Source organism: Rhinatrema bivittatum, chromosome 8 (assembly GCF_901001135.1).
Source record: "Rhinatrema bivittatum chromosome 8, aRhiBiv1.1, whole genome shotgun sequence".
Taxonomy (NCBI): Eukaryota; Metazoa; Chordata; class Amphibia; order Gymnophiona; family Rhinatrematidae; genus Rhinatrema; species Rhinatrema bivittatum.
The window spans coordinates 140,379,422-140,402,309 of NC_042622.1; the positions used below are offsets into that span (position 1 = coordinate 140,379,422).

A 22,888-nucleotide genomic window follows, 5' to 3' on the forward strand; every position below is an offset into this window, starting at 1 on the left:
GGAGATGAGATGGATCCATATGGGATTTATGGGAGTTGATCAGAAATCCCAGCAAATTTAGTAGATTTATAGTGAGTCTTAGGGAATTTAGAGCTCCTTGTTTGGACTCCTTATCAGGCAGTCGTCCAGGTAAGGAAACACATGAATGCTGTTTTTTCATAGATGAGCGGCAATCACTGCTAGGCATTTGGTATAATACACAAGGTGTCGAAGCTAGTTCGAATGGCAGAACTTGGTATTGAAAATGCTGTTGACTCACTATGAAGCGTATTGAAGGTCCAGAGAATAGAGTCAACCTCCTTGTTGTAGTAAGGGAAGCATGGTGCCATGAGACACCATACTGAACTTTTCTTTCTGAAGACATTTTTTGAGATTTCTGAGGTCCAGAATGGGTGGAGGTTGCGTGTTTATACTGGAAGTAGGAAATAGCGGGATTAAGATCCTCTGCCTTGCTGTGTCCGGGGAACAGTGTCCCGAGTCCTGGTCCTCAGTAGGATGGACCATTCTGTTCTCTGGCAAGGTTTCAAAATCCAGAAGCCTGCCTGACTGGTGGAACTGGTATGAGCTGGATATCAGATGTTGACGTATACATGCTTTTTGAAGTGGACTGGTTGGTTCACGCAGGAGCTGGATAAAACTCGTGTTTGCGGTAGAAGGTCTTTCTAGCATCCCTCTTCGCTGGTTTTCTACCCGAGGAGGGAGGATTTGCAAGAAACGTAGATAGCAGTCGCAGGGACCTTGTGCATGAAGAGATGATCTGCAGTGCATGGCAGATCAGCTAGTTTATCTTGGACTTCAGGCCGTAAATCAGAGGCCATAAGCCAGGTTCACCATCTAGCACTGAGTCCTGTTGCTGGCAGTGCATGTTGTTCGAACTTCATGTTGATGGCAGTGAGGTTCCCTCGGTGTTGTATCAAACATAGCTGGTAAACAGCAATATGTGACACCAACATGGATTCCTGGAAGATTTTATGACCTAGACCCTCCCGAAAGCTTCTGGTCCTCTTTAGTGACCAGGTCGAAAGGGCTGGTTTCAGACATTTCCTTTACAAAAGTGGCAAAGGAGATGTCATTTGGAGGGATCGTCTCCACTCTTCTGGTGGAGAAGACTCCAAGAGGAGGCTGGTTTAGGTCTTGATGGGATCGGTGCCGAAGCAGGATTAGAGTCCCCATCGTCCTTCGAGGATCCCCGGATAAGTATAGGGGCCCATGGAGGCTCAGAAGGATGAGTCAGCATTGATGACTTAGGCTGTCGTTGGTAGGGTACCGATGAGGGCAGCGAGGCAGTGTCACAATGGTGCGAATATTGATGGTTCCAGTGTTGGTGCAGGTATGGGGGCTGGCATCGATTGAGGTTGTAGACTCCGGAAGGCATGGAGGTCAGCCTGGTGGATGAGGACATCCAGCTCCTCCCTGGAAGTTGATATAGGTAATGCAGCTACAGGGGGAGGCAGGCTAGGTGTTACTGGCACTTCCACATGGATCTGTGGTGACTCAGTACCCGGCACCGGTGTCGGTGAGGTGCCTCGGGCCCGCTTCGCAACTGGCTCGATGGACATCGATGCTGATGCGGTATTGGTGCTGGCACCGAATGAGGAACCCTGTTGGTGCTGATGTTTCTCTCGGTGCTCGGCCCAGTCATTCTCCAGCACCGAAGAAGATGCCATCGATGGCGTGGATGGCGTCAATGACAGACGGTTACCGTGGCTGTGACTATGTTTCCCTTGGAGCTCGGCCCAGTTATTCTCCAGCACCGAAGATGCCACTGCTATCCTGGATGGCATCAGTGACGGACGGTCACCGTGCCTCTACTGCTCCTGGCATTCTTTTCCACCCAAGTATTACACGGGGGCACTGGTTGAGATCCCGAAGTATGGAGCGTTTTCATTAGTCGAGGGCACTGAGGCATCGATGGGGGCCTCGACGGCGTCGGCGGCACCGACAGCGGCTGCGATGGGGTTGATGGCGGCCTCCTTGGCATCAATGGGAACCATGGACGCCCTGATCCCTCTAGCCCCAATGGACCCGGCAGAAGATCGCAGCAAGAACACCTGTGGGCATCGTGGGGTGGACCGAGTGTGATAGACATAGGGAGAGAAAAAAAGAGGGCCGCAAACAGTTGGTAACTAGGGGAAACAACAGTGAGTTGACAGGAACAGACTGGAGAACACTGGAGTGTCACTGGAGAACACTGGAGTGTCGATGAAAATGTACGCGAAGGGAGACCCGTGTAGGGAAATTATTTGTGAAGTAAAATTTCAAGTTTTTCCATGAGGAAAAGTTGTGAGAAAAAAATCTCACAGAGCTCCTAAACGCGAGGCAAACCACAGCACGGAAAAAAAAAAAAAAAGAGACTGAAGGGAGACCCCTGTGGGCACAGGGATCATGGCATGCTGGGCATGCTCAGTGTGCCAGTCAAAGTTTCTAGAAACTTTGACAAAAGTGTTCCGTAATAGGGCTCCGCCTACTGACACCCCCCACATGTGAGGACTACCATCCTGCTTGTCCTAGGAGAAACACTTTTTTTCTGAAGTGAGTCTATCCAAGACCTTATGAACTGAATTCTTTGCGATGGAACCAGTACAGGAAAAGACATATGGGCTTCTCGAGGGAATATAGCACTTATGATGGGGATGGTCCTGCTACCAGCCAATCATCCACATATGGAAATGTGCAGACTCCTTGCCAATGAAGATGTGCTACCACTACCACAAGGCAATTTATGAACACTAAGAGGATGCTGAGAAGCCAAGGGGAGAACCTTGTATCAGTAATGCACATCTTTCACACAAACTTGAGGCACTTTTGATGGGCAGGATGACTGGGAATGAACGCATATCTGTCTTTGAGATCCAGGGCACACATCCAAACCCGCAGTTGAACAAAGGGAAGAATCATCTGGAGGGAGTTCATCCTATGAACTAAGACAGAATCAGGTTTGATCGGCCGAAGCTGACTAGGAATCCCAGAGAATGCAGGAACCATATGATCTTGTAGAGGGACTACAGCACTTTTGACAGAGATGGACCTGCCACCTCCACCTGCAATTGGGTAGACGGAGAAAAGTCAGAGATGAAGACTAAAATTTGCTGGATTGGAGGAGGACAAGAGAAACCTAGGCTGTAGCCACACTCCACAATTTTCAGGACCATCAGTCTTTGGTGACACAGAGCCATTTTGAGAGGAAGGACTGAACCTTTGCCCCCACCAGAGAAGGTAGGAAGATGGGTCTTAAGGTCATCAGAAACTAATCCAAGGGTTAGGCTGTGTCTGCTGCTGAGCCTTCGGCTGATACTTCTTTTTCTGCCAACCACAAACAGGCAGCTGGTGCTGAAGCGTGAGAGGAGTTTGATGATGCTGAAAAGAATGGAAGGGACATCTTTGGAAGAGTGGACACTTGTAGGAAAAATATTGGTGTTAGGCAGGAGTTGGTTGTTTGCCAAACAGAACTGATGATGATTGCAAGGTGGACTAATGCTCCTTAATTAGAGCCATCGTATCTTAAACTATGTCGACAAACAGGTTTTCTCCTGTATAGGGTACATCCATGAGATGATCCTGCATGTAATCATGGAGGCCACTCGCTCACAATCAGGGAGCCTCTGGGCTCCTATGCACATGGCAGAGGTCCTGGCCACAGTATCCAAAGCTTATACTTTTCACATTTCTCCACTGCTCAAAGAAAATCTGCCTATCCCGAGTCAGACAACTTCTTCAAAGATTTAGCTTTGGCACATATTTGTGCAAATACTGCACTATATACAGATGATTTCATTCATGAAAGGAATTAATGATAGCAAAAATCAATGGAAAGGAAACTATAAAGCTAGAGGTAATGATATGAAACTCCAAGGGAGAAAACTCAGAAAAAATATCAGAAAATACTTCATGGAACACACTCGTAGAAGAGGTGGTAAAGACGAGAACAGTAATGGAATTACTGAAGACAGAGGATCCCTAATAGCTAGAGACTGGAAATGAAGAAATGGAGTAACCTCTGTTAAACTTGAAGTTTATATTTCTGCATGGGAGTGCCTACATAAAGCGGCAATTATTACTCTTAACAGAAGGCAAGGGAGTAACCTGCATGGAGTGGCAAGTATTTATCCTTAGCAACTTGTTGGGCAGACTGGATGGATCATTTTAGTCTTTACCTGTATCATTAACTATGTTAAGCTACAATCCAGGCACTCAGCTTGGATCCCTGAAAGACCTTTTTCCCAAATCCATCTAACGCTTTTGGAGGTGTGTTAAGAGTGATCACAAGTGTGCTTGGAATATTTCAGTGCTGACCACCATAGTAGCCAAACACCAGGAAGATTTGGACACCATTCTTTAGATTCAGTTTCTGGGCTACTGGAAGACATAATGTTGATGTCTGCCATATTCCCATCAGCAGGTCCTGGGGAATTTTGTGAACTGGGATAGTCATGGAGACTGCTGGAGGCTAAAGAAACTGAAGGAGTCCGAAGACATACAATCTTGAGTCCTTATATTTCCTGACATGTTTAGACAGAATCTTTGCTAGTTTATCCAAGAACCATGACTAGCAGAGATCTTCAAGAGGAGAGGTATACTGATGCAATTCTAGCAGAAGGTCTAAAGAAATTCCTGTGGAGTTTTCCTCCTCCCTTAATCATGGGAGAATGCTGAACCATGATCTCAATGATGATGAGGGTGGCCAAATAGATCTCTGCTGGTCTGAGGGGGAAACATCTCAGAATGAACAACTCAATGAATTTATTCCACTTCTTTTTTTTTTTTCACTCCCCTGAAGAGGAAGAATCCACCATCTCACCAGTGAGAACTTATTCCCAATGTTGAAAGTTTTTAAGGCAAGGAATGCACTGGTGTGAGACCTTGTGCAGCCCCACTATGTGGGGAAATTGTGTTCATCTTGGACAGGAGATATGCTAATCTCCCTCTCCGGTCTTTAGGGCAAATAAATTCTTCACTAGCTCTGAAGGCTCCCACAGTCTAAGAGACCTCTCTGTGCCAGAGTTGAAGGAAAGACATCTTCTGAGTCACAGATTGGTTCATTTTCACTAACGGAATAAAAAACTCTGTTTTAAATTGGTTTACATCCTTTTAAATAATCAAAGGTTTCAAGTAAAAATAAAAAATGCATTTTCCAACAATTTTCCATTAGAAACTGGTGTGCCACAGGGCTCCACCCTCTCTGCGACGCTGTTTAATGTTTATCTTTTGCCTGTCTGCCATTTTTTTTTAATCAGGGTTAGGACTTAACGTTTATATATACGCAGATGATATTCAGTTTCTTGTACCCATCAATGGCTCAATAGATCAATCCTTAAAACCTGTATCAATGTACCTCAACATGATTAATCAATTACTTGTACCATTAAAACTAATTCTAAATACAAACAAAACGGAAATACTTTTATTGGAACGCAAGTTCATGGGAAGGGACATCCAACCTATTTGCCTTAAAAATAACTCAAAGATACTGCCATGCGCCTTTGTCAGAGACCTTGGGATAACAATAGATAGAGAACTTGGAATGAAAGCAAATTGCACTAAAAATAAGAGAGGGTTATTTTAAACTACTAACCCTCAGAAAGCTTAAACCTCTTCTGGCACCAATGGAATTCAGAACTGTTTTGTAATCATTAATACTATCAAAGAGACTACTGCAACGCGCTACTGCTTGGCCTCCCTAACAGCACTATTAGGCCTTTGCAAGTCCTACAGAACGTGGCAGCACATGTTTTGACTGGAACAAAAATGTGTGAGTATTATCCCGTACTAATTTCCTTACATTGGTTACCCATAACATTCCGTGTACAATACAAGGTAGCATGCATTTTGCATAAGATAATACATGGAAATAATATAGACGGGCTTAATTACTCTATACACCTACATGTCCCACAAAGAGACCTTCGATCTGGCAACAAGGGCCTCTTGTCTGTTCCAACGATCAAATCAGCAAGACTCAGTGAGGTTCGGGACAGAACAATTTCCATAGCAGGCCCTAAGCTCTGGAACACATTGCCAACCAATTTAAGACTGCAGACAGATATCAAGAAATTTAAAACAGACTTAAAGACGTGACTTTTTACATGTGCATATACAGAGGCATGACAAATAAACCAGCAAGTTCTATATTGCAACCTTTTAACCTTTTAGCTTATTGATTTTACTATTCCTTGATTTTGTATTTTACTTTAAGGATGTAATAATGTTTTATTGTTTTAGAATAATTTAATGTTACCAACATTTTATGGTATTAATTTGTTATTAATTGTATTTATGACACTATTGTATTTTCATTTTAATTGTACACCGTTGTGATGGTCTCACGACTGATGTAACAGTACAAAAAACCTAAATAAACTATAAAACTATAAACTATAACGGCGGTCAGCATCATGGAATAGCTCCCTCTGCAGTAGAGGTAGCTGGCTTCAAGCCACTCCATGCTGGTTGCACTGACAAACATGACCACTTCTTTTGGTGCCATAGCTCTAGCCGCAGGATTCTTGAGTTTGTTCGCCACAGCAATCTGCTCTGATTGATGATGCCTTGTCTGCCCTACCAACTGAGTTTACTGCACCCTAGAATGCATGCTGTATACTTATGACATGGATATAAGAAAATAAGAAATTGCCATATCGGATCAGACCAAGCCCAGCATCCTGTTTTCAACATTGGCCAAACCAGGCTACAAGAACCTGGCAAGTATCCAATCACTAAGATCTCATGCTACTGATGCCAGTAACAGCAGAGGCCATTCCCTAAGTCAAGTTGATTAATAGCAGTTAATGGACTTCTCCAAGAATATATTCAAACCTTTTTTTAAACCCAGCTACACTATCTGCACTAACCACATCCTCTGGCAACAAATTCCAGAGCTTAATTGTGCATTGAGTGAAAACAAATTGACTCCAATTAGCTAACTTCATGGAGTGCCCCCTAGTCCTATCCCTCCCTCAGCAATCTCTTCTCCAAGCTGAACAACCCTAACCTATTTAGCCTTTCCTCATAGGGGAGCTGTTCCATAACCTTTATCATTTTGGTTGCCCTTCTCTATACCTTCTCCAATGCAACTATATCTTTTTTGAGATGCAGTGACCAGAACTGTACACAGTACTAAAGGTGCGATCTCACCATGGAGCGTTACAGAGGCATTATGACATTTTCCATTTTATTCACCATTCCCTTACTAATAATTCCTAACATTCTGTTTGCTTTTTTGACTGCTGCAGCACACTGAGCTGACGATATCTTTATCATCAGCTCAGTGTGCTGCAGCACACTGTGATTTTCTTTATCACCTTTATCCATTATGATGCCTAGATCTTTTTCCTGTGTGGTAGTTCCTAATATGGAACCTAACATCGTGTAACTACTGCATGGATTTGTTTCCCTATATGCAATACCTTGCATTTTTCCATATTAATTTTCATCTGACATTTAGATGTCCAATCTTACAGTCTCGCAAGGTCCTCCTGCAATTTATCACAATGCGCTTGTGATTTAACTAATCTGAATAATTTTGTATCATCTGCAAATTTGATAACAATAGTATTCCTTTCCAGATCATTTATAAATATATTGAAAAGCACTGATCCAAGTACAGATCCCTGAGGCACTCCACCTTTTACCCTTTTCCACTGAAAAAAATTGACCATTTAATCCTGCTCTCTGTTTCCTGTCTTTTAACCAGTTTGTAATCCACGAAATAACATCTCCTCCTATCCCATGACTTTTTAGTTTTCTTAGAAGCCTCTCATGAGGGACTTTGTCAAACACCTTCTGAAAATCCAAATACACTACATGTACCAGTTCACCTTTATCCACATGTTTATTAATCCCTTCAAAAAAAATGATGCAGAGTTGTGAGGCAAGACTTCATGTCTTTCTACAAGATCTGTGATTTTGATCTTTAGAATAGTTTCCACTATTTTTCCCAGCACTGAAGTCAGGTTTAACGGTGTATAGTTTCCCGGATCATCCTGGAGCCCTTTTTAAATATTGGGGTTACATTGGCCATCCTCCAGTCTTCAGGTATAATGGATGATTTTAATGATAGGTTACAAATTTTAACTAATAGATCTGAAATTTCATTTTTTAGTTCCCTCAGAATCCTGGGATGCATGCCATCCAGTCCAGTAATTTGCTACACTTTAGTTTGTCAATCTGGCCTACTTCATCTTCCAGGGTCACAGTGATTTGGTTCAGTTCATCTGATTCATCACACTTGAAAACCATCTCCAGAACTGATCTCTCTCCAACATCCTCATTAGTAAACAAGAAGCAAAGAATTAATTTAGTCTTTCTGCAATGGCCTTATCTGCTCTAAGAGCCTCTTTAACCCCTTGGTCATCTAACAGTCCAACCAACTTCGTCTGGTACTCTGGTGAAACATGATTCAGTGCTAAAGGAGTATTCCATGTCATGAAGGGCAATGAGACCTGCACAGATCTATCTCCTACCACAGCAATGAGGAAGGGCCCACTTTGGCAGAGCCTGTGCCAATGGGGTCAATCTTTTCTTCAGCTCCAAGGGGGGCGGCTCTTCTCGGCACCTCAGCTAATATCAGAGGCTTCTGCACCACTTTCAACTCTTGACCTGAGATAGATCCAGAACCCTGAGCCACAGAGGCAGTGCCTTCCCTTGCTTCCCTTGTAAGAATGAGAATGCCTCTATTTCTTATGTTGAGACTCCAATGCCACCACACTCCTGGATAATGGCTCCAGTCCTCGGCCACGCAGCAGGGCATGGAGCTCTTTGCAGGCAGTGCCTTCTTCACAGCCTCCATTTTCCAGTCATGGAAAACCTAGTGGTCATCCATCCACAGCTGAGGCAGTTTGAGGAGCCATGATCTGAGCTCAAGCAGCAATAGGAAACAGAGCGTGTGTCCAAGATGGACATCTGCCACCCAGAAATGCAGGCCTTGAGCGGTTCCATACTCTTTTTCTTGTTTTGTTTTTTTTTATTTTTAAGAACTTAAACGTTTTGTTTGAGGGTCTGCTGAGGCAGTGGCAAAAATAGAAGCAGCAATGAGATCGATAAAGGAACAAAAACATAAACCAAAAAATTTTCAAGAGAGACTGGGACACCTCCATTTGGTAGTTGGATAAAACAGAGGATCATGAGGCAGTATGCACCTGTGACAACTCCTATACATGCTCAGTAAAGTCTTTACTGAGCTCTGGGTCCCATGTTAGCACTAATGGATGTCGTCACCCACATATGGCTGATTTATGCCCACATGTCGATGGATAATCTAAACTTATGACAATATTAAAAAACAATAAAATTGCAAAACATGTCCTCATTGGTGGCCTCAAATGTACTACAAATCACAATAGTAGGAAAAGTAAAACAAGCCACCTTCTAACATGCAGTCAAGGCACAAAACATGCTGGATGTTTCATCTCAGCAGCATGAACTGTTATTGAATTATCAGTATTAACATGCATGTATGATTTGTATGAAACACCAACAGCAGTCTAACTAGAAGTCTTACTGTTTCAGAGCAGTAAACAAGATGCCAAGTGTGGCCTAGTCTGACTGCAAGGCACCAAAGATTTTTTTTTTGTTCTGCCTATGAGTTTAAAAGCAAGTTTCTTTATAGTAAATAGGGTTCTCCATAGACAACAGGATGAATTAGCCATGACATGTAGGTGACATCATCCAGTGGTGCCAAACAGACCCATTTCTCTAGCTCACTAAAGTTTTATCATTGAGTATTTGGAGGAATTCTCGCACAAACGCTGCCTCATCAGTCCCTCAGTCAATTATAGAGCTTAGCTTTAGCTAGGTAGTCAACTCTCCTGAGAGGCAGGAGGGTATTAAGCATGGCTAATTTATCGTTACAGTAAGCAAACATGTTTTTTCTGTCAACAAGCAAGACTGAATTAGTCATGAAGTGGGGAGTCCCAAGCTGAGGGTTGCCGTGAAACACTTACTGATGTAAGCAAACCGAACTGCCCACAGAGAGTGGACCAGTGGGTTTTGCAGTCTGTGCAAAACTGCTTGCCCAAAGCTAGTCACTTCTGGAGAGACGTTTTACATAGTAATGGGAAGACAAGGTGTGAAATGAGGACCAAGTTACAACTTTGCAAATGTCTTCAAAGGAAACGGCTCATAGGTAGCCATGGCTCATATGAGCTTTGATAGTCTGGAATTTGGAGGCCAGCAATGAGTCTGCTAGTTAGACAGATAATATGCACTTGCCAACAGCTATTACAGTGTGTTAAGAAACCTGATGATGTGGTTTTCTCTTTAGATAACAGGCCAAGGCCCTTTTACAATCCAGTGAATGGAAGATCTTCTCTCCTTTATGTGCATGAGGTCTCAGAAAGAACCTGGGCAAAACAATGGCTTGATTCAAATGAAATGCCAAAACCACTTTTGGCAAGAACTTGGGGTGAGGGCACAGCACCACTCTGTTGGGGAACAACTGTAAGTACGGAGAATAATGAACCAATGCTTGTAGCTCACTGACTCTTCTAGCCGAAGTGATGGGGGACTATAAACATCACTTTCCAGGTAAGAATCTTTAAGGAAGCTAACTCCAATGGTTTGTAGGGAGGCTTCATCATTTGATTTGGGTGCTAAAAGGCAGGGCTGACTGAAGGGACTGCTTTATTGTTTTAATTGGCCAGAGTGGTTTTCTTCACAACAGCGATCTGTCACTGACAGGGTGACAAAGGCACTAATCAGTGATTGTTGATACCTTGTAGCAAGGTCACGCTTTATGGCCAAATTTGTATATCATGGAGACTCAGAATATGCATATTTATTGTGGATATTCTGAAAACCTGGGATCCCTATGACAGGTTTTGGAAGCCCTGGCGTAGAAGGCAAATTATATAGAGAGAGGAGGCGAGCATGCACCTGACGCATCTGTGTCCTGTGATATCATTTTTATTATATATCAACACAGAAAAGAATAATTCACAACACAATCACCACATTTTAAACAAATTCAAGACTTATGATTATATGACAGGACATTAATATGCAGTTATATCTGCAATGATATAAGGTATGTTAAATGAAAATCTATATACTTTCTTTATAATATAAATTAGAAGTGATATATTTTGAGATTAGAATTCAAGACAGTATGGGATAAACAGAGCATCTCTGGAGTAGAAGGAGTTAAAAAGCTGAAAGACAGAATGCCAAGAGCAAGTCTTTTTAGTATGCAATAAAGTTTGATTTACATTAAAATATTAAACATTTAAAATAAAAAGTGGGGGAGTAGAGATAAAACAAATATTGCAAACTTTTTCAAATACATTTGAATCAAAAAGCCGTTAGATAACCAAAGGGTAAAAAGGGTGCTCAGGGAGAACAAGGAAATAGAAAAACTAATTCTTTGCCTGTGCCTTTACTGAGGAGGTTGTTTGGGTCATACTTACCTTGATGAGGTTCATGATGTGCCCAGGGAGGAAAACCCGGCCCAGATCACCCCAGCGAGGGCCCGGGTCAGACCCAGATGGCAGAGACAGTCAAAGGATCTTGGGAAGACTACATTTCCCAGGTTCTTTGAGGCGGGGGTAGGCCAATAGGGAGAAGCTTGATTGGCCAACTGGGGCTGGCACCCTGGGGGAGGGAATACACATACCTGAGCCCATGATTACAGAGGAGGAAGTCAAAGGCAGCACATGGGAGTTTAAAGGAGAGCTCAGTTTCCCAGGGGAGGAAGAAGACTTGGAGATGGATGTTCCTGCAGTGGAAACTGCATCTGCAGACATGGACATAGAGTAAGTGTAATTACTCTGGGTTCTGACTGTTTCTTTCTTTTGACTGGCTTGTTTTTGTAAAAGGACTGGGAAGACCATTGCCTGCAGCACAACTGTGGGGAGGAGGGGAGTGTTGAGCTACTGCCTAGCAGGGTGATGTGTTTGCCGGAAGGCTAAACTGGTTTGTTTTCCCCACTGAACTGAGTGAACTTATAACTAGTATTGTTCGCATTTTGAACTGTGAAGTACAGCCTAAACTGATATTTTGGGGCTCTCCCCCATGCCTGGGGCTCCATTATTGTATGTTGGACACAGACTTCTTTTGTGATTTCTTGCTTCGGAGCTGAGCTAGCATTGGGCTGTGGTGCTGGACATTATAAAGGAACTGGGCTTGGTGTGTGAGCCTACCCGGAGGCCACTTCAGAAACAATAACCTCATTGTGGTTTGAGGAGTCCTGCAGTGAGGAACTACCCTAGGAAGCTTGATCAGCAGACAGAGGGATCCTGGGATCCTCTCCAGCTGGTACCTCAGGACACTTATACAAGAAACATTTTTGGATGGTGATAAGTCTGAGTGGCTAAACCAAATCACTGTGAAACAGGAGATGTAACAAATCAGATTGACTAAAGAATAACAAATCACCAGGTTTGGAAGGTATTTATGCCAGAGTTCTGAAGAAACTCAGACATGAAACTGCAGACTTGTTTCTGGTAATCTGCAACCTGTCATTTAAAACAGCTATATATCCCTGAAGATTGGAGGGTGACCAATGTGATGCCAGTTATTAAAAAAGGCTCCAGGGGTAATCCGGAAAATTATAGATCAAGGAACCTAACAATGGTGCAGGATAAACTGGTAGAAGCTATCCTTAAAAACAAAATTATTGACCACATAGACAGTTTAATGGGAGCAGAATTATCGTGGTTTTTGCAAAGTGAAGTCTTTCCTACCATTTACTAGATTTTTTGAAGATATAAACAAACATGCAGATAAAAGTGAGCCAGTTGATACAGTATATTTTAATTTTTAGAAGGTATTTAACAAAGTCCCTCAAGAGAGGCTCCTCAGGCAAATAGAAGATTACAGTATAGGAGACATTATCCTATTGTGGATTGGTCACTGGATAAAAGATAGGAAACAAAAAATAGGACTAAATGGTCAGTATTCTGATTAGAAAAAGGTTTGTGGTGGTGTCCCATACGTCTGCACTAGGACTTGTACTATTTAGTATTTTCATAAATGATCTGTAAAAAGGAACAGCAAGTGAAGTGACCAAATTTACAAACACCAGAAAATTCTTTTGGGTTGTTCAAACAGCAGCGGATTGTGAGGAACTGCAAAAGGACTTCGTGAGACTAGGAAAATAGTCACCTAAATGACCAATATAATTTAATGTGGACATGTGCAAAGTAATGCACGTACGGAAAAATAATCCTAACTACAAATACAGGATGCTGGCTCCATGTTAGGAGTCACCACTCAGGGGAAAAAAACCTCACATTCCTTGTAGACAATACCTTGAAATCTTCAGCTCAGGGTATGGGCAGTGGTCAAAAAGGCAAATAGAATGTTTGGCATTATTTGGAAAGAAATAGAGAACAGAACTGAGAATATAAAAATGTTTTTATATAGATTCTTGGTGTAACCACACTTGAGCATTGTGTCCAGTTCTGGTCGCTCCATCTCAAAAAAAGATATTGCAGACATAGAAAAGGTACAGAGAAGGGCGACAACAATGATAAAGGGGATGGAAAAATTCCCTTATGGAAAAAGGCTAAATAGATTAGGGCTCTTTAGTTTGAAGAAGAGACAATACAGGGGATATGACTGAGATTTTTAAAATAATGAGTGGGATGGAATGGGTGTACAGGGAATGATTATTTATCCTTTCAATCAGACACTCCATGAAACTAGCAACCGGAAGATTTAAAACTAATCATAGGAAGTATTTTTTCACTCAGCACATGAACAAGCTATGCAATCTATTGCCAGAGGACGTGGTCAAGGCAGCTAACACACTGGGGTTCAAAAAGAGGGTTGAAATATTTCCTGAAGGGAAAGTCCATAAACAGTCATTAATGAGGTAGACTTAGGAAAGCCAGCGCTTATCCCTGGGAGTGAAATAGATCAACAATTTGGGATTTTCCAGGCACTTGTGACCTGGGATTGGCCACTGTTGGAGTGAAGATCCTGGGCTCAATGGAGCTTGGTTTGAGTCAGCATGGCACATATGTTGTACATGGCTCTTTAAGGTATTAAATCATATTTTCTCCTGTGGAGGGCAATTTTCAAAGTGATTTAACCAGGTGAACTGGATGTCTGAAAATTGCCCCTACTCAATCCAGCTGATAGTATATGCAGAGTTCCACAGCATGCATACTCTTAGTTGGAATGAAGGGGGATGTGTTCTCAGAGCCATATTTTGAGTAGGACTGGAAAATAACACTTCTAGATTATGGGGGTAATTTTCAAAAGGATTTACACACTTAAAACTGGGTTTTATGTACATAAATATACTTTATGCATGTAAATAAGTTTTGAAAATTGATATGATACATTATACGCAAAACTCCTTTGAAAATTACCTCCTATTTTTTCAAATCTATACACATTTTCCAGAGAAGTTTTACTTGCAGAAAATGCCAATGCAAAAGTCTACAGGTACTTTGTATCTGTGGCAATTTTACTTTCTGCTTGAAAATTAAACACAAGACCCACAAACAGGCAGACACAGTTTCATTTCATACCCCACTAATGTGTTTCCCCACTCCAAAAAGCACCCAAAGTGGTTTACATCAAACACACAACTATCAAATACAATAAAATTCACAAAACATAAAACACATCTTAATAGATCATCATAGCAGCAAACAGAGCACTATATCCACCTCCTCACTCACAAAAGGCAAAGACCAAGACCAAAACTCCCTTATTTCCAGCCCAGCCCAAACTAACTTCTCTCAAAGATGCTCCATGTCTCTCTCCCTTACTGTCTGTATTAGTGTGCTTGCTGGGAGCCAGCTGGCATATTAACAGTTAAATCTTGACTTTATCAGTCAAAAGTATAGCAAAGGCTGCTTTGGCAAAAGCTGTGTGCTGAAACATTTGGCAATTGCCTGGGCCTTCATGGATATACTTTAGCTTTCAGGACACACAATAGTAGTGATTACTTGTGACAACATGTGGTGATTTCGGTTTATTTTTTGGAGTGTTTTACAATATGGCGATTAGAAGCAGTGAATGAAGACAAAAATGTCCAGCACCTTAGAGGACATATGCAGTAGTTTTTCTTATCAGTAGCTTGCAAAACTTCAGGAGTTATAAACAAAGAGATAATATACAGATGTAAGGTGGGATGGGTGGGACTACTGACCAGAGCTGATAACAGATTCAATGTCTCTGGTACTGTGTATCTACTTGTTTTGTTTGTTATTTATCTCAGGTGTTCTCATAAGCACCTGTTCTATACATATATTGTACAGGAAAATATAGTTTTTCATTACTGCACAAAAGACATAGTATTTTCTTAGTTTGTTTGTGAAATACAGACTACAACGCAAATACTACATTCCCAAAGAGCCCACAACTACACTGGCTTATTTTGCAAAGAATGCCGTTACTCTTGTCTTGATGGAGGCAATCACCTGATCTCCTTGTTTTGATATCAAAGTTCCACCTTTCACCTGATGTAGTGTCACTTTATCATTCAATAATGATGGATCCTAGAAAAAAAAAAAAATGTAGGTAACTTTGCTGTTAGTTCCTCGTGTGCATTTTAAGATATGCAAATTTTGGTTTAATCCACAAATTTTTCAGGATTCCCAAATTGTATTTTTTTTTTAGTTGTTTTCTTACCTGTCTTCCATATTATGCTCAAAACAGGGTACAGTTTAAAAACAAATACATTGCAACATATAACAAAACAATCAAAAATACAGAGCTGTGGGAGTTTCCTCCTCCGAGGAACCGGGGATGACCACTGGATCAGCCCATGGCTGCCCCAATGCCCCAGATACCGACACTGGTAACTATGTTGGTAGTTCTCTGATGAGCACATGCAGGGATTCGAGCAGCAGCTTGAGGATGGATGGTGCTGGCCCTGCTGCCATTGGTGCTGCAATGCAGAGCCCATGCACAGCCCTCTACACAGCCAGCTGCACATGCCTCTCAAGCTCCTAGTCAAAAGATCACGGATGCCAAGGATGGCTAGCTTCCAGGAGGCATAACCTAATCCTCTTCAGAACTGTTAGGAAGATTGGCGGCCAGGCTTCAGAACAGGTGGTGAGCATCAGGAATAATGATGACTGTGGTGAATCCCTGGAATCAATGAAGGACTGGTGTTCCTCACCATGGGGCTGCTTTAGAGGCTTCACAGCTAGAACTGGTGCATCCCCATGCCCAGCACATGCACCAATGGGGACCAATGCCAATGCTTCTTTGGCTTCGCTTGATGCTTGAATTGGTCCTTCCTCAGTGCAGAGGCTGAAGACAAAGAACCTAATGTCTTTGACCTGGAAGAGGCAGAAGATGGCCTCTCTCTGGCATCCCTGGAAACAGTCGATGCCAACGCAACTGTTGGCCCCCACTGATATAGCTGGTTGAATATCCATTGGTGTGGTTCCGAGGTCCCTCAATGCCGATGGATCAGTCTTACCTGGTTTGAAGAGGCATTCCATCTTATCAAGCTGAATCTTATGCCCTTTAGGGGGTCATCTTAGTGCACTTCTGCAACCCTGGATGTCATGTGATGCCCCAAGGCAGAGAACACATCTATCATGGGAATCGGTGATAGACATGGTCCTCATGCACCGAGGGCACTACTTAAAAACCAGACAAGGACATGGCATTGCGAAAGAAAAAGACGCAATATCAAAATCGATGGCTGCAACCTTTGATGGCTGGTGGGCACCAAGTGAACCACCACCCTAGGGAAGTTGACTGGAAAATGAAACTTACCAGAACTATCAAAATCCCTGGTTAAGTTGATAAGGGGAGAAACAGGGGACCCTGTGTTGAATATGTGATCCCAATTACTAGGGAAAAAAGTGAAAGATACTAAAACTTCTGAAAAGAAGTAGCAAAAAAGTAGAGAGACTCACTAACCGCAAGACACAAGGCTCCATGGAAAACAAATGATTGAGGAGACCCCATGTGGATGCATAGTATATTGCATGTGTGAGCATGCTAAGAGAGGCTAAGTCAAAGTTCTAGAAACTGACATAAGTTTTCCATGCCAGGCTCCATTGGATGATGTCACCCATGTGCGAGGACTGCCATCCTGTTTGTCATCGGAGAACAGCCAGTATCCTCTATATAAAAGAGTTGGTAAGGTGTTCAGGGAAAGCATCTTTAACTTCTCTACTATGAAATATTTGTTCAAGGCCCCTGGACCTGTTGCGTCAGTCGCTCGCAGACGGCTGCGACCGCTCTGCCTCACCTCTCTTCTGCCCTACTCTCCCTCCTTGGGGAAGATGGCTGCCTCCGCTGCTGTTTGCCGACCCCCTCGGCGTCTCCAAGCCAGCATGGGCGTCCCTGTCCGCCATGCTTCTTCCTGAGGCCTCTAGGGCGTGCGTGCGCACACAGACTGCATTCTTAACCATGTCATGGCGAGAATCTCGGGGGCGGTCCCACTGCATGACGTCAGTACCTCCGGGTATTTAAACTTCCGCTCCGCTCCTTTCCAACGAGTTAACAAGGACTTCGGTTTTGCTTCTCTGATCGCTTCTAAGCTGCATGCTTGGATTCTACTCTACCCTCTGGAGTATCTCGCTCCAACTCAAGCTGTGAGTACCCACTCCTCGGGGGCCTCTCACTTCTATTCGCCCTCTTGGGTGCTCTACCTAACTACCAGGACACCCGCCCCCTCAGGGGTCCTGTCTGCTCTCTTCCGGGAAACCCTCGGTGCTCCGAGGTACTCGCTCCTTGAGGGCCTATCTGCTCAGAGTATCCTGCACCTCGGACCATGGGTCCTTCTCCTCATTCATCTACCGAAGGAAGTTACCAGTGCTGCTACTCTGTGAGTACCACTACGCTCCAGCTCTCATCATTCCACCCTTCAGATTCACGGCCTATCCGCTCAGCGGAACACTACTGGACCTTCACTACATCTGGGTGAGATCATCTACTACAGAGACTATCTGGAGTTCCTATGTGATATCGCTGGTCTACAGCACTGTCCATTCTTTGGGCAAGAATCATCGTATTCAACAGCAGTATAATAAAGCTTTCTTTCCTCAGTGTCTGCCTACTTGAGTCTAGCCTATTGTTTTGGTTCCCCACGGGGCCCCTCCCCGTGGAAGGAGTCATCGCCACAACGACCAAGGGTCTACAATATACCACAAACCCAACAGGATCTAGGATAGAATGATATTTTCCAGTCTTCTTGGGGACCAGAAAGTTCCTGGAACAAAAGACTCACTCCCCTTTTCTGTAGAGGAACAGCATTGACAACCCTGACCTTCCAAGAGAGAGGAGATTTCTAATTTCAGGAGAATTTATTTTTCAAGTATTGGTCCCAAAGGGAAAACTCAACGGGAATCGACCGCAAACAATGGTAAAGCCTTACCTTTTGACCGCAGAGTACGGATATCGATAGGGGGACCCCTATGAGGTAGAATTTATTGAAAAATTTTAAAGATGTTCCGTGAGGAAAATTCCTGTCAGGAATCTCTAGAGAGCTCCTTAACCCGCGTGACAACTGCTGCGCGGAAAAAAGAGACTGAAGGGGGACCCCTGCCGGATGCAGGGTTGGTGCCATGCTGGGCATGCCTAGTAGGTGCCAAAGTTCTAGAAACTTTGACAAAAGTGTTCCGTGATGGGCTCCATCCTGTGATGTCACCCATATGTGAGGACTACCATCCTGCTTGTCCTGTGAGAATTTATTTTTCAAGTATTTAATTACTTTGGCCTACCCCCTTTCTTGCTAGGCATTGTGTTTAGTTGATTTTCAAATTACCATATTTTTCTCCCAAAAGTGGGGGGAAAATGTCTTTGTGTCTTATGGAGCAAACATAAAAAAAAAAGCTAACTACAACGCCCCCCCCCCCCACCCTCCTTACTCCCCCAAGACCTGCCAAAAGTCCCTGGAGATCCAGGAGCGATCTCCTGCACTTGGGCTGTCGGCTGCCAGTAATCAAAATGGTCCACCAGGGACTTTTGGCAGGTCTTGGGGGGGGGGGGGTGTCAGGAGGGTAGGGGGTTATAGTTAATTACATTTAAAGGGTTGGGATGGGGGTTTTTTTTGGGGGGGGGGCGAGGTTCCCACAGAAAGAGAACGATAAAAGTTTTCTGATCTGGGGAGTGGATCGAAATGGCCCTCCCCAGACCCAAAAACGAAATGGGGACCAAAAAAAAAATGTTATGCACGCCCCTAATTTGCTCCATAAGATGCACAGATGCCCAGGACAGAGCCTGTTTAGCACACCATTTTTTTTTTTCATTTTCCCCCTCTGATTCCTAGGTGCGTCTTATGGAGCGAAAAATACAGTATTCTTTGCTGTTTTTAAGGGATTTTACTTTCTGCTTTTGCCTATATGTTATTTGCCTTGTGACCCATTACCAAGTTTTAGTCAATCTGTATTATTTTCAATACTGTATGCATATTTTGATCTATGGTTTCTTTTTATCTTATTTGAACAATTTTTGTAAAAGGTGGAATACAAATATTTTAAATAAAGTTTATAGACAATTCTGTAAAAGGATTTCTTCACATACAGTACTTAATTACTTTCCTCCTATCCCATTATGATGGGGTTTGAAATGCTGTAGAGGATTGTGGTTGCCATGTTAGTCCACTTAAATACAAAAAACGTTTGCAATTAAAATGATCAAGCACTTTGAAACAAACACAAAAGGACTTAAGGACATCAACGTTCTCACCCCATCAGGCTTACACTTCTTGGAACTGCAACACTTTACAATGTCTGTCAGCTCTCCTCTTTCCCCACTTCTATCCCTTTAATGACAACTGCATGACTAGCTGACTCTATATTCTATATTTAAACCCAGTGTAACTGTGCTTTTCTTCACTGACCTGAAGAAGAAAGCATAGCCCTGAAGAGTTAGTCACAAATGTATTGAGTTAGCCTAATAAAAAGCTATCACCTGCAGTTTGTTTATTGACCCTTATTTCTAAATGCACGTTCAGAGAAATGGATTTACTTCTCAATATGTTAACCCAACCTTCTCTTCTCAACTGGAATAACTTACTTCAAGTTTCATCAAGATTGAAAGATCTTTTTTGGCAGCTTCAAAGATAGCATCCATTTGTCTTTTCATGCAAAGTTCAGGCACTCCTGAGTAATCACTTGTATAATGAAAAACAGCTGAGGGGATCTCCGCCACTGTTACAGACTTCTTTGGAAAAGGCTTCATAAAGAAAAAAAAGACGAAAGGTGCCAAATGTTAACTTTCATACAACAGTTAATGTGCAAGTGCCAAACGCATAAAGCATTTCCCTTACTATATCAATGATTTTACATTAGAACATAAGATTTGCTATACTGGGTCAGACCAAAGTTCCATCAAGCCCAGTATCCTATTTCTAACAGTGGCCAATGCAGGACACAAGTACCTGGCAGGATCCCAAAAGGTCAACAGATTATATGCTGTAAAAGTCTACCTAGGACTACCAGCATATTCAATTAGACCACTACAACTGATTCAAAATTCTGTAGCACGCATTTTAAGTGGTGCACGATCACGAGATCACATAACTCCTGTTCTGGCTTCCTACTGAACTGCGTATACAGTATCAAATATTCACTCTAATTTTCAATTTGCTACATAATGAATCATCTATATGGTTAAGTAATTCCCTCCGTATTTAAAGACCTACCAGGCACTTGGGATCCTCAAATAAGAACTTGCTAGAAATTCCTACTGTAAACTGTGCCTTTTCAGTGGCCAGACCTAGACTCTGGAACGAGATTCCTGAGCCCTAGAGAAATCAGCAATTTAAAGGACTTCAAAAGTAATCTGAAGACCCATCTTTTCAAAGAGGCCTTTAATGCCTGAAACAAACGCTCTTGATCAGTGTATTCTCTCTTATTCAATGCCTGACGTCATGATTAGCGAATATTGGTAATGATTGGCTAACGCTGATCAGCTGCTTTGCATGAATATATTATAATGCTATTAGTCAATGTATGTCCCTTGTTTTAACTGTGTATGTTCCTTTTAATATGTAAACCACATCAAGCAAACCATGTGGAAAACAGTATAACTATAAAATAAATATACAAAAATAAATAATCAGTTATGTACTTCTCCAAAACTGTTTTAAACCCAGCTATGCAGGGAGAGCGGAGTAAAGGGCACACACATTTAGAGATACAGCAACAAGAAAATAATGTGCGGCAATAAACTTAAACTGAACAATACCACTTTAAACCAAACTGTTAAGTTTTAATAGGTACACACAACAATAGTGCACCGAATTTAAATATTAGCATTTAGGATAAGTAGTTACACAGTAGTTAGCATTTAGGATAAGTGTAACTACTTATCCTAAATACTAATATTTAAATTCGGTGCACTATTGTTGTGTGTACCTATTAAAACCTAACAGTTTGGTTTAAAGTGGTATTGTTCAGTTTAAGTTTATTGCCGCACATTATTTTCTTGTTGCTTAAAGCCAGCTATAACAGTTATTACCACATACTCCGGCAAAGAATTCCAGAGTTTAATTATGCATTGAATAAAAAAATATTTTCTCCTGTGTGTCTTAAATATATCACCTCAGAACCTTAGGGAACACACAATAATCTTTGGTTGTTTTTGTTTTAAGAAAGAGTCAGCAACTGATTGGAGTTTACTTCTTACACTCCTCTCATTCTATAGAGCTCTATCATAATACTCCCCTCAGTCGTCTATTCTCCTAGCTGAACAGCCCTAACCTCTTAAGCTTTTTCTTATAGGGAAATTTTTCCATCCCCTTTATCATTTTGGTTGCCCTTCACTGTAAATTTGCTAATTCCTTTACATCTATTTTGAAATGCATTTGACCAGAACTACATACAATACTCAAGGTGGTGTTGCAACATGGAGTGATACAGAGGAATTATGATAATCTCTATTTTATTCTCCATTTCTTTCCTAAAGCACAGTTGCTTACCTGTAACAGGTGTTCTCCAAGGACAGCAGGATGTCAGTCCTCACACATCATTTGATGGAGCCCGGCACAGAAAACTTTGACTGAGTCTCATTGAACCTGCTCACGCATGCACTATACCACGCGGGGTCCCCTCAGTCTTACATCACAGAATTCAAAAGAATAAAATAATAAAAGGAGAAAACCCACATATGGGAAACCCAACTCCACGGGGTGGCGGGCGGGTTTTGTGAGGACAGACATCCTACTGTCCTTGGAGAAAACCTGCTACAGGTAAGCAACTCTGCTTTCTCAGAGGACAAGCAGGTTGGCAGTCACACATGGGTGAATCCCTAGCTACACATTGCCCCCTAACATAAAAGGGGACCAAAAACCTACACCAAACAAGTACCAACACACAATAACCAGTTTTGTTGGTAACAGTGGGGAGGCAGCCTGAACAAAAATAATGAGCCCTAGGCAGAAACAGAGCTGGATTCTAAATCTCAAACAATTTGCGAAGGAAAGATTGGCCAAACCTGCTGTCATGACAGTCATCCCCATCCAAACAATAATGCGATGTGAATGAGTGGCGAGAACTCCACATCGCAGCTCTGCAGATCTCCACAATGGGAACTGCTCGTAAGTGGGTCACCAACATTGCCTTGGCTCAAACAGAGTGAGCCTTGACATGACCCCCAAGATGCAGTCCCACCTAGACATAACAGGAGTCGCAGCAGTCTGCTACCCAAATAGAAAGAGTCTGCTTGGCAACAGTGATACCCAACTTATTCCTATCAAAAGAAACAAAAAGTTGGGTGGACTGTCTATGAGCTTCTGTCCGCTCCTGATAGAAGGGTAAGGCTCTTTTGCAATCCAAACTATGCAGGGCTTGTTCACCTTGGTGCTAATGGGGCCTGGGAAAGAATGTTGGCAGGACAATGGACTGTTTAAGATAGAAGTCCAACACCACCTTAGGCAAGAACTTAGAGAATGTACTTAGACCACTCTGTCATCAAAAAACTTAGTGTAAAGAGGGTAAGTCACTAAGGCCTGGAATTCACTGATCCAGTA

General features: G+C 42.5%; 1 protein-coding gene across 9 annotated transcripts in view; it reads right to left on the reverse strand.

Annotated features, from left to right (window-relative positions):
- The window catches only part of PNPLA7 (patatin like phospholipase domain containing 7), a 668,718-nt gene that overhangs the window by 414,787 nt on the left and 231,043 nt on the right, over nucleotides 1–22,888 (reverse strand). For all 9 annotated transcript variants that reach the window (XR_003858427.1, XM_029614471.1, XM_029614468.1 and 6 more), the window contains 2 exons: nucleotides 19,933–20,091; nucleotides 15,369–15,446 (listed from right to left, as the gene is read on the reverse strand). Coding sequence is in view for 8 of the 9 variants with exons in the window: in XM_029614471.1 (XP_029470331.1) it covers nucleotides 15,369–15,446; nucleotides 19,933–20,091 (237 nt within the window). In the remaining variant the exon portion in view is untranslated. The remainder of the gene's footprint in view (nucleotides 1–15,368; nucleotides 15,447–19,932; nucleotides 20,092–22,888) is intronic.